Below are 12470 nucleotides of genomic sequence, written 5' to 3'. Positions count from 1 at the left end.
TCTCTCTTTCTGGGCCCCACATGGTTTTTGTGGCTTTGGGAAGGTTGGTTTACTCCTCCCAGACCCAGAAGGCTTCTTCTGACTCAGCAAACTGGCTTCTGTCTTCCTGAGCTTTGCCTGGTTTGCCTTTCCCATGCTGAAGTTTTTTTAGTTTTTTTGAGTCAGGGTCTCACTATGGAGTCAACATTGGGCTCACAATTAAGGCAGTTCTCTGGCTTCAGCCTGCTACATGCTGGGATTACAGGCATGTACCATCATGCCAAGTTAAAAATTTTATTTTTGATGTCAGTTAATACTTTTCCTCTTGGATTTTGAAGGGTTCGTTATATTTTGTTTCAGAAATAAGTTTGCATGTGTGTTAGCCACAATTAGATCTTTAATCTGTAGAATTCATTATTTATTTACTTCAAATAGATTCGACCTTCATAATTTGAAAACGCCTATATATCATATATGTGTTAGTTTTGTTACCATAACAAATACTTGAGACAAGTCAATTTAAAAAGAAGAAAGGATTTTTTTTTTTAATTTTAAAGAGGGTAAAACAAACAGTCACAAAACAGAACAAAGCAGATCAGAAGAAAACCATGTAAGTGACACAGATTTCAAAGCAAGACAACAGGAGATTAACATTGGCTTCCATAATGTGTCTTGTTTTCTTTTAAATAGTTGTGAGAAAGGATTAGTTTGCTGCAGTGTTTTGCAGATTTCATTCCATGATAACTTGAGTCCATTGCTTTTCGGTTGTGTGGGACAGTAAGTCACTGGGGGAGCGTGTGGCAGAAGTGGCTGCTTCTCTCATGGTGGCCAGAAAGTGAAGGAGAAGGAGAGCTGGGCTCCCAAAGTCCCCTTCAGGGCACATTCCCGTGAGGTAACTCCCTGCCAGAAGGCCCACCTGTTAAGGCTCCACCACTCTCCAGCAGCACCAGGGGCTACAGACCAACCCTCAACACGGGGCCTCTGGAGGGCATTTGAGACCAAACTATAGCAATATGCAAATTTATGCATGCATGTAAATTACAGTTCTTCTGGTCTATGCTATTCCGTTCATCTATTCATTGATTTAGACAGCTTATCATATTTGAAAAATAACATCAAAACCTGGAGTAAGACTTTACCAAAGTCTGAGGGCAGTTTTGACACTGTTAAGAGAGGATGGTGCTCTTTAAGTGAAACATAAAAGATGCTTTGAAGTGTACTTGGACGAATCTCTATTCAAACACAATCATTTTCCACATTTTAGTAAACACAGCCAAGCGGCAGCCTTCTGTCTTGACTCTCCACCTGCCTGGTAACTAAAACTCGCCTTGAGAGGCTGTGGGGGGCCAGGGCGAGGAGCAGCTTTTGCAATGCAAAGCAACGCTTATGTTTTAAAATCTGGGGCCAGAACCTACTTTACCTAGAACATTCTACATGTAATCATCTCAGTCCTTCACTACTGTCTTCCAAATACTGATTTAAAAATTAGATGACACAGTTCCTAGAGTTTACAGTCATCTTTATTTACTCAAATGCTTACAGAAATAAAATTTGAAGCAGGGCCTGCTGTAATCACAACATTCAGGAGGCAGAGGCAGGAGGGTTGCTGTGAACCCGGTGTCCCCCCAAAAAAGAAAGAAGAAATTTGGAGATACAGGATTACCAGTTGAGTTTGAATGGGATTCTGGATGGAGCTGTTTGGACTGGAAAAGCTGTAAGTTGATCACTTTTCACCACATTGGGTAAGGAAACTTCATCAGTCTTCTTTTGGTATTTAATAGGCACCTGTAATATTAAATACATATTTTTAAAAGAGCTGGTAAATAATATTATAGCAAAGTAAAAAATCGCTGCTTTTCATGAGACTAACATTGTTTGTTCAGTCTGAGTTAGTTCTTTAGTTAGTGTGCCATCTGTGTTTTGTCACTTGTCACAAAGAGAACTGGTCAGAATTAATCCGTCAATGGAAAGCCATTTCCAGCTAAGGTTGAAAAGATTTTCCTGTTTGGAGCAACTTAAAAAATAAAAACCTCATGACCTCATGCTTGCCAGGCAGGCACTTGTGCCTCTGAGCAAACCCATCCTAAATCCCTCTTCAGCTAGTGTTCATCTGGCTTCTCTGATGGACTTTATTTCAGACATCAGGCCTTAGATACGTTTGGAGCAGTTCCAATTACCCTCACGTTTTTTGCTTGGGGCTTCTATATCAGACACAAACTAGTGGAATCACAGTACACTGCATCAGAAGGTTTATCTATTTATTTAGTAAGACAGTGACCAACAAACAACCAGCCTTAGACCTTCTCTTTCCTAGGTCTCTCAAATATAGTGGCCTCCAAACATGATTTAGCCACTTACCAACCCTTTCAACCCTACATCATGACCACTAGCACCCCCAAACTCCTCAGAGCCTGCTGGGTATGGTGGAACACCCCCGTAATCCCAGAGCTCAGCAGGCTGAGGCAAGAGGATTTCTGGGAGTTGAAGACCAGCCTGGGCTAAAAAGTGAGTTCAAGGCCAACCTGAACTGCATAGTGAAAACCTGTCTCAAAAAGAAAAACAAAAAAAAAAAAAAAAAGGAAAGAAAAAAAGTACTCATAGCTCTCAGGAGTTGAAATAGAAATACACTTTGTCTTGAAAAACCTTGTGGTCCTACCCATACAAATGGAAGTTTGCTTCCTTTTGGAAAAATCCCTTGCATAGACAAGAGACATAGACAGCAGGCTCTCTGTAGATAGCACAGTATCTGTGGATTCAGGCACCTGTGGATCAAAATGTTTTGAAACTACTACAGCTACAGTGAACATGTAGACTGCTTTCTGTCAATATTCCCTAAACAATACAGTGAAGTAAATATTTGCATAGCATTTACTAATATAGAGATGATTTAAATATACCAGGGAAGCCAGCGGTGGTGTGCATGCCTGTAATGCCAGTACTCCAGCAGCTGAGGCATGAGGGTTGCTGCAAATTCAAGGCCATCGTGGGCAACAAAATGAGTTGAAGGCCAGCCTGAACTGCATAGCAAGACCCTACCTCTAAAAGACCAAAAAGTAAATAAATAAACAAACAAACAACAAAGTGAGCCCAAAGGCCAGCAGGAACGAGATAGCAAGACCCTGCCACAAAAAGACAAAAACAGACAGACAGACACGAGAGAATGTATGTAGGCTGTATGCCAGCAGGAGTTTGTTTTAGTAAGGGTCCTGAGTATCCATGGATTCTGGTGCCTGGGGCACCCTGGAATTATTCCCTCTGGATACTGAAGGACTGTGCTAGGATTCACATTTGCAGAAAGATGTCTGTACAGAGACTGGCAAGTCCAGAAAATGGTGGACACTAGTAACACGGATTTGGTTAAGGTCTCAGGTGGGTGTGTTCCCACCCCACGTCTTCCCTCTTCACTGCACATGTGGAAATACTGCCATAAGCTTTGTTTCATTAACTAGACCAGCAGTTTCAGAATTACACCTTTAACCAACTTTTTTTTTTTGTCTATCTTTTTTTTGTTTTTGGTACCAGGAATTGAATTCAGGACCTTGTAACCAATTTGTTAGAATAGCATAATTATCTTTGAATATATGGTTACATCTTTTCCTGTTAATTTTTCTCAAGGCAAGAGGAGAAGACCTCATGATTAGATATCTAAACTTCTAGGAGGGACTTGAAAGATAATGGAGAAAAGAGTAAAATACTTATTAAGATAATATAAGAGAAGACAGTAGAAAACAACATAAATTTTTAAAATATGGACTAAAAGCTGGAATATTTATCAAAAGATTCTGCCAATATGTGATACTCTGCATTCTAAGAGCTTTCTTGGAGAATAATTTAACTTCTGAAATTTTTTATTTCTGCTGTGCCAGGGAACTGAGATGAAAGATCTGATTGCTAACTAATTAATTATTATAGATGCCTTTTTAAAAGGAAAAAATTTAAGGGTAAATTTCAGCAGTGTTGATCCCGATGGCCACACTCGCTGACTGACTTGTGATAAAGAAGCTGCTGTTGGATTTAACAGACCAGTTTTAGAGTTTGTTGTCCAGATCCAAAGTATCCAACTCGTCCGTAACCCCAACCCCTAGCTCCAGGCCTGGGCTTCTCCTGTTGTCATACAGACGATCAGACTTACTGTTACTCACAGTCTTTGGTCTTTGCCTCCTTCCTGTTATTTTACTGCTGGTGACTTCAGTCTTTAAAAAGTGGTGGGAGTGTTTGGATGACGTGGAACTTAGAGACGCAAGGCCTATAAAAAAATGTTGTAAGTTAGATCTCTGTGGCAAGGAGAGGGCGCTCATTTATGAGATTTTAGAGCTTAACGTGGGCATCTAACTCAGCTTCGTCCATCAGTGTTGAGTGAAGATGTCAAACCTTCGCTGGAGCTAGGCACAGGGGGGCTGTAACCCCAGTACTTTGGGGGGCTGAGGCATTCTGAGGCCAGCCTGGGCAGTTAGTAACTTAGCGAGACCCTGTCTTTAAATAAAAGACGTAAAAGAGCTGAGGATGTAGCTCTATGCAAAGCCCTGGGTTCATCCCCAATACCTCAAACACAAAAAACTTGAGGAGAGGGTGTGAGAATCACATTGCCAAGTAACAGAGATGCTGAGAGAACTAGGCTCTGAGAGACAGTGGAGAGACCAAGGCTTTCAAATCAACAGCATGTGCTGATTGACTGGATTCGCAGGTGAAGAATGACCCCAAATTTCTGGCTCAAGGGACTGAATGCTGGAGGAAGGCCGTTTGCAGAGACCAGTTATGTGGAAACAGAACCAGCCTGGAGGAGCAGGCTCCAGCTGACCTGCTGCACTTGTGAGCAGAGACGCCAGAGTGGGGAGGTCTAGCAGTCATCAGCTCTATGGGCTGGCGCCCAGAGCAGATTTTCCAGTTGTAGGTGTGGACAGTGAAGCCTTGGGAAAACCGGCAGTTAGCATGCAGGACCGAGGTGAAGAGCACGGGCCAGAGAGGCCTGCAGAGCTCTGATGTTTGAGAAGATACAAGAGGAGGGCCTGGGACGAAGCAACAGGGTAAAACTGGATTGTGGGTAGCACGATGGGGCCTGTATTTGGCTCCCAAGCACCAGGCTTCCTTTCTTTAAGAGTAGACTGTAAACTTTTTATTGGACGTAGAACATTCTGGAATAAACGCTAAGTGTCCCTGCCTCCTTTGTGTAGTTTTTTGGCTAAGTGCTGGCCAATAAGATATATGGGGAAGGGCCATACATGATGCCAGGCAGGAATCAGGGGACATTTTTTTCTTTTGGGTTAGGGGAGTCTTTTGAGAGAGACTCTCACTATGCAGTTCAGCATGGCTCTAAGCTCACTTTGTAGCCCAGGCTGGCCATGAACTTGCAACAATCTTTCTGCCTCAGCCTCCTGAGTGCTGGGATTACAGGCGTGAGCCACCACACCGGCTAGGAAGCAGTGGGCTCTCACTGTCTTCCTTCTTCCTGTTGTCTTCCTGCCTGTGGAAGCAGCCATCTTGGCTCATGAGGCAGAAATAGCCATCTTAGGTCATGAGGTGGAAGCCGCCATCTTGGCTCATGAGGCGGAAGCCACCATCTTGGCTCATGAGGTGGAAGTAGCCATCTTGGCTCATGAGGCGGAAGCCACCATCTTGGCTCATGAGGTGGAAGCCATGATTGACTATGGTGAATTCTGAGAGAAATAGGTGCCTGGGGGTGACAGCGCCACCACAGTAGCTAGTTCAACAGCTTTGCTAACTAGGAGTGACATTCTCATAATGTTTAAGGCACTGTTATTTATTACTTTTGTGTGTGAGTATAGCAATTCTTTTAAGAAGTTCCATTGTCATTGTTGGTAGTGCAGTGAATCTGGGGCCTTGTGTACTCTTGAAATCTCTCTACCACTGAGCTAAGTACACAGCACTCTTAAGAAGTTTGACTGGGAAGAAAAAGAGGAAGGCTAGTAACAGGAGAAGAAATGCGTGGTGAAGGGAGGCTTTTAGCTCTCAGTGAATGTTGTGATTTTGGCACAGGTATGATTAACATATTATTGTTGGTTGCAAGATCAGAAGGAGGCATGGGTAGGAAATGCAAATGTGTAGAAAGGAAGCAGATGAAAAATATTTCAGGATCCTTGAGAAGGTAAGTGCCCATGAGCTCTTGTCCACAGTGATGGGCCCAAGGAGGAAAAGGGCCACCCTATTGGCCTGTTTTTTGTTGCTATGATGAATCACTTGAGACAAGGTAATTCTATAGAGAGCAAAAATTTTCACTTTTCTGAAGAGTCAACATCCAAGACCCTATGGTGGGGATGGAGGCTGGGGTTCCATTGTTCCAGGCCGCACTTAGGAGGAGCTTCACTACAGGGGCACTCGGGTGAGGAAGGGGTCACATCCGGAAACATGAAGCCAGACAGCAGCTCCCTAGCAACCTAGTGACCTCCATCTAACAGGCCCATCCCTTGAAGGTTCTGCCCTTCTCAGAAGTCCCCCACTACAGACCAAGTGCCCAACACATGAAACTTGGGGACACATTCATACCACATCCAGACCAGAGCGGACGTTTCCTCCGTCTTCACAGGAAAGAAACAGCTGCGTACCCACGCAGGTGGACTGAGCTAGGAAATGGAGGGAGGGCCTGTCTGAAGGCTTTAGTTTCCCTGAAGTTGGAGATGAAGGGTTGGGCGGGGGTGAGGTCTACAGAGATGAGGAAGGTTTGAAGCAGCCACCACAGAGAGGAGAAAGTGAGCTGATCCACCCTCAGTGCCGGGGCAGAAACGGTGAGCTGGCCCGAGACAAGCAGGTGTCTTACTCCCTGGCTTCGGGGTCTGTTCAAAACGGGGCACAGGACCCCAGTCGGTCTAGTAAGAGACCACACCTCCCCTGCCCTGCTGGTCTTAGTGCGGGAAGGGAGCCACAGAGGTGGTGACCATCTTATGCCTCAGGAACCCCACTTCTGCTTCCAGCCCCCTCGGAGTCCAGGGACAAGAGCCCTCCCGACCCAGCCCACCTCTGGACATTTGATAATTTTGTGAGCTAGCTGACCAGGTGTTTTCTTTAAGCATTTCAAGAATAACTGCTTTGAGATGAATGAGAGTTCAGCTCTCCCCTCGGAGTGTGAGGCACCAAAAAGACTGCTGTGACCTAGTTCTTCTATATGTGACTCTTCATGGATGAAACCTCTTCTCACTGCAGAGGGGAACAGGTGGGGCTGTGGCCGGGGAGAAATGTGCCCTCCACTCCTAGGAAGAGCCTCCCTGCCACTCATGGCCCACCCTCAGCTCGGGAAGAAGGTTCCCACCCCCTGTACCTCACACCATTCTCCTCCATATCTAGGCCTCAGGTGTGCATTATTTCATTAATCCTCAGAGCAAGCCCTGGGGAGGTATTTCCATGTTACGGAGAGGCTGATGAACCATCTAAGGCCACAAAGCCAGCAGTGACAGCAGTCTGGCTTGTCTTCTTCCAAAGCTCAACCATCAGGCTGTGCTATGTAACAGGAAAAAAGGGACTTGGCTGATCGAACCAAAGGAAAATCATGATGTTTGGTGGTATTTCTGATAGAGCTGGAGGAGAACCAGAAATGTGTTTAGTCCTCATCGTACAGAAGAGAAAGCCAGTTTACCATCACCCAGAGGACTATTTCAACTGTCATTTTCACTGATGCCCTCAAGCCCCCAAACCCAACATCACAAGGCACTTTGTGAACAGCATCAGAGAAATGTGGTCACCAGTGTCCCAAGCCATGAAGATGCTTCCAAGCGCTGTAAAGTACTCAGTGTTCTTTAGGGAGTACATTGTGCATCCCTGGGACCAGTTGTTAGTGTGGATTGAAACCTTTTGGCATAGAGGCAAGTATTCCAAGGTAAAGTAGAAAATTCTGACTGCAAACCAGAATGAAGCTTTATCTATCCATGTGTTGTTCATTCATTCAGCAAACATTGTGGAGGACCCACCACAGCACCTGGCTTGTTACCCTCGTCACGAAGGCCCTTGGTCAGAGCAGACCCCGAGCCTGGGTGATTGTCGAGGCTGAGAGGGGTGTGCTTACCGTGCGCAGAGCTCATTTGGACAGACGGCTGCTCGGGGGTTCTCAGCTGGCTCTGGAGCTCCTCCACCCGCTGGAAAGCATCCAGCTTCCTGCTGCGCTCCTGGGCGAGCCGGCTTCTGGTCTGAGGCAGAAGGATTGGGAAGTGGAGATGCTCTGTGTACTCACTTTAGTTGCCGAAGTTCACACGGGGACTCAGAGGAAGAGTGTGAACCCCAGGTAACCCCGGCAGCACCAGGTCTTTGCAGAGTCCCGGAGAAGCTGACCTCTGGCCTAACCTTGTCCTTCTAAGAATCAGGGACTTCAGGAAGACCAGAACTTAATTTGGGACTGAACCGAGAGAACATCAAGCTACCTCCCCAGCCTTTTTATACTTTATTTTGAGACAGGGTCTCACTCAGCTGGTGTTGAACTTGCAATCCTGCTGCCTCATCTTTTGTGTTTTTAATGTTTATTTCATCAGTTAGGTAGAAGAAATGGAAGCTGAGGTGTAAGTTCACACTGGATCAAGTCACAGAGTCTACACAGAGGACCCAGAGAGAGCAGCCCCTGTGCAGTATAAAGGGGAGGAAAGACTTGATCGCTCTCCTGAATCACTGTCTCAGCTCAGCATCTCTGGGAGGTCCCTACGCATCACTCCCTGGCTGAGACAAGGCCGGGCCCTGGGATCAGGCTCTAAGTTTCCTGGGACTGCTCTCCCTTTGCACTGAACCCTGCTCCCCGAGTCGGACAGGAGCTGGGTCCAAAGTGACCTCATCTACAGAGACTACAGGTATTTCTTCTTTTTAAATTTATCATCTCCTAATTATCAAAAAAGAACACATAATGTATTATTGAATAGAGTCCCCTCCAAATTCATATCCTCCTGGAACCTCAGAATGTGACTGTTTTTGGAAATGATGTCCTTGCAGATACAATCAAGTTAGGATGAGGTCGTACAGGTTTTAGGGTTCACCCTACATGCAGTGACTTTTGCTCGCTAAGTTGCCTAGGATGGGCCTGAACTTGTGATCCTCTGTCCTCAGACTCTCAGAGTTCTAGGATTATAAGTGTGAGCGCCACACCAGACTGACCACTGCCTTTTAAGGACAGGTCAGGGATACTGTCACGTCTTGTGTCTGGACGTCCTCCCAAAGCCTCATGCGGTCATGGGTGGAGCCTAGAGATGGCTGGATCTAGAGTGTGTGATGCTGGGACTGCTTCATGGTGCAGTGGCAGGCTACGGATGCCCGCCCGGGTGTGAGTGCTCCCTGCCCTGAGGACAGGAGACAAAGGGGCTGACATTGTCCTGCTTACTGTGGCTGCTGCTTTGCTGCTGTGTTCTCTGTCATGTCCCCTGCGGGCCACCCTGCCTTGGAGTCAGCTGATCATGAACCGACACTTCTGCAGCTGAAAGCTACAATGAACCTCTCTTCCTTTAACTTCGGGTATTGAACTTTTGTCTCAGCGATGAGACAAGTAACTAAGACAGATACAGAGGAGCACGTAAGAGAGAAGGCCATGGGATGATGGAGAGAAACGAGAAGGAAATAACTACAAACTGAGGGGTGCCAGGAGCACCGGCCATCAGGAGAGGCTGAGGAGGAGACGCGGGACAGTTTTCCTTAGAGATTCTTTAAGGAACCAATCTGACCAAAACCTCAGGTTTAGACTTTTGGCCTCCTGAACAGTGATAACACACATTTCTTTTTCTTTTTTTTTTTACTAACATAAATTTCTATTTTTAAAGTCATCCAAATCGTGGTAATTTATTATGGCAACTGTGGGAAACATGTGATACACATGTTCATTGCAAACATCCAGCACATGTGTTTTGAATCTGCCTGCTGCATACACGTCACCAGATGGCCTTGTACACTGCCTGCTGTGCTGCAAACTGTCCTAAAGCATTAGGGAACTTTGTAGGGTGTGGGGGCGGGGGTCCCAGATGTAGTGTAAGAGAATTAGGAAGTCTTCCTAACACAAACTGGGTCCCACGTTCTGCTGTGTACCTAGGTGTTGGGGTGGGACCCTCACTCTCCATGGGAAGCAGGGGAAACATCAGGGTTTCTTGAATCAGACCAGGGTTAGATAAATGTAAGGAAGATGAGCAGAAGCAGGGAACATGCTTCCCAAGGATGGACCTCGGGGACCTGCTTCCCCATCCACTTCACAGGTAGAGGCAGTGACTTGGCCAGGGTCACACAGAGTAAGGACCTGAGTCCGAGCCGCTTACCTACTTCTGAGGCTTCTCTGCCTGCAGTCCTGACAGACACAGAAACGTTCACTGCAAGCTGTGTATCAGGCGGGCCCTGTTATAGTGCTTTACTTCAGTGACCTAATTTAATCTTCCTCTAAACCCCATGAAGACTATTATCTCCATTGTGTTGATGGGGAAAGTGAAGCCCAGGGCCCAGCGGTGAGAGTCACACAGCTGGAGGGCTGAAGGACTGAACCAGGCAGCCTGACTCAAGGCCCCTGCTCAGCCCAGCTCTCGGAGCATAGAAGGCAGCCAAGGACATGGTGCTCTCCAGGGTCAGCTGTTACCGCTCCTGCAGGCTGCAGTGCCCTTGTTTATTGGCTGAGGATTTATCACTGTTTGGGGAGAGGATGTCCAGGGCAGCGGGTGGTCAGAGAACTGGAGAGGGAGTTTTGAAAAGGCCAATGGTTTTGATGTGAATACGTGGTGAAATATGTATTTACAGAGAGAAACTTGAAAAGATTTAACTCTCTCTAGAATCTCTGCCATTATAAAGCAATTAACTATTAACCACAGTGAACTTTGGAGAACTTAATCTATGAACCTATTTTTGTGGGACATAACTTACAGGAATGGGGGAATCATATTTTTTAATAAGTTTGGTCATATTTTTCATGAAATAAATGTAAAATTCTACTTTTCTCTTTCTAAAGCTATTTGTTTTCTCTCTCCATTTCTATACAAATACTGTCTTTAGAATTCCTGCAATTCATTTTGAACCATATAATTTTCCTTATTTACCTTCTCTTTGAGAACTAGAGCCCCTTAACTAATAGTTTAATTTTCTAATTACTTTTCTGCCTCCTACTAGCACTGGAGAAGGAGCTAGAGGCTTTACTATGCAGCGGCCACAGGCAAAGCACTGTCTCTATAAGCTGTTCCTTTTTCTCTTTTTTGTTGAATTATGTTCTGTGGTCTGCTTTCTTGGGACTGGGATTAACCAACATCTACATTATAATATGCCTCCTTTTTTATCCTGTGGGGTATTTTTGCTTTTTTTGGCCTTTTTTGTTTTTATCAGTACCAGGGATCGAACTCACGACTGCCTGCTTGCAAGGCAGGCGCTTATGCTGCTGAGCTAAATCCTCAGCCCCATCCTGTGGGGTATATTTACAAAAATGTATTGCACCCAAAAACTGTTTTTACTTTTCATTTTTGTCTCAGCATTTCTGGAAAAGTGAATAAATTCCTCCTATAATAGCTTGCAGAATACTTGCCTCTAGGACTCTTTACAGGACACGAGTTTAAAGATAAGAGCTGGGTAGAAAAGTGTTTCTATGTGTGTTGCACAAGTGCCGAGATGTGGAGCACGGGCAGCCAGGGTACCAGGGCTGCCCAAGCAGTCACCTTAGTGTGGTGTAAATGGGACCATTTCGGGGAAGATGGCAGAGCAGTGAACAGCAGAGAAACAGTGATACTGAGGTTTATGTCTAAACTCTGGAACAGAGCAATATGAGACAGAGAAAAGAAGGGAAGTGGGTCCCAAGGATGTGAAAGAAGAACTGAAGCCCACGGGCAGTGCAGAGAGAGACCTCAACCCAGAAGGAGGAAGTGTCAGGTGGTGCTTTCTCCCTGAGCCATGACTCACTCTGTGAGTCGAATCTGCAGACTCACAGTGACTACTGCAACCTCAGAGACCTCCACTGAGAAACACACCAGGGAGCTGGAGCACTGGCTCTTCAGTAATTTGGGTTCAGATGTTCTGCAGGAGACAGCAATTGGCTGGAAACATCTTGGAGAGAGGACAGCTGAGCTGGAACTCAGGGCAGCCGCAGCCTGGCTCCAGCCGGAGGCTCCCAGTGTCAGGATGAGGCGGAACTGAGCTCACATCAGCGGGAGGTCGGGGAGCCAAGCCCAAGCTGGTGGGAGACACACGGAGCGTTGCAGGCTGAACGAATAGGGTTCCAGCCTCACAGCCAAAAACCAGCCTGAATTTCAGCGGAACTAAAGGTGCAGGGTTGCTGGGATTATCCACTATCTCTCTGTAACATGGTTGGGTTGCTGGGATCAACCAACATCGATCAGGACACGGAGCATGTCTGCTGGAGCACAGTCACAGCAAAGCCATGTCCTGAAGAGCACATTTTTTTTCTTATTTTTATTTCTTTTCTGTTCTTGCTTTTATGTGAATGTGAACACTGTTTCTAGTTTCCTTGTTGTTTTGTTCTGTTCTTGTGTTATGGTTTGTGTCTAAATGTCCCCCAAAGCCTCATGCAGTCATGAGGGTGGACCTTTCGAAGGCGG

General features: G+C 45.9%; 1 protein-coding gene across 1 annotated transcript in view; it reads right to left on the bottom strand.

Moving 5' to 3' along the window:
• Positions 1-1481: 1481 nt before the first annotated feature.
• Cep57l1 (centrosomal protein 57 like 1) overlaps positions 1482-12470 on the bottom strand; it is a 238983-nt gene continuing 227994 nt past the window's right edge. Inside the window, exons 54-56 of the mRNA XM_063253985.1 lie at positions 7991-8111; positions 4122-4225; positions 1482-1764 (exon numbers count right to left, since the gene is read on the bottom strand). Of these exons, the coding sequence (XP_063110055.1) occupies positions 1639-1764; positions 4122-4225; positions 7991-8111 (351 nt within the window). The 3' untranslated portion in view covers positions 1482-1638. The remainder of the gene's footprint in view (positions 1765-4121; positions 4226-7990; positions 8112-12470) is intronic.

This window comes from Cavia porcellus, unplaced genomic scaffold, assembly GCF_034190915.1.
Source record: "Cavia porcellus strain 051 isolate PalLab524CR breed Dunkin Hartley unplaced genomic scaffold, mCavPor4.1 scaffold_7, whole genome shotgun sequence".
Classification (NCBI taxonomy): Eukaryota; Metazoa; Chordata; class Mammalia; order Rodentia; family Caviidae; genus Cavia; species Cavia porcellus.
This window is presented reverse-complemented; position numbering and strand designations above follow the sequence as displayed.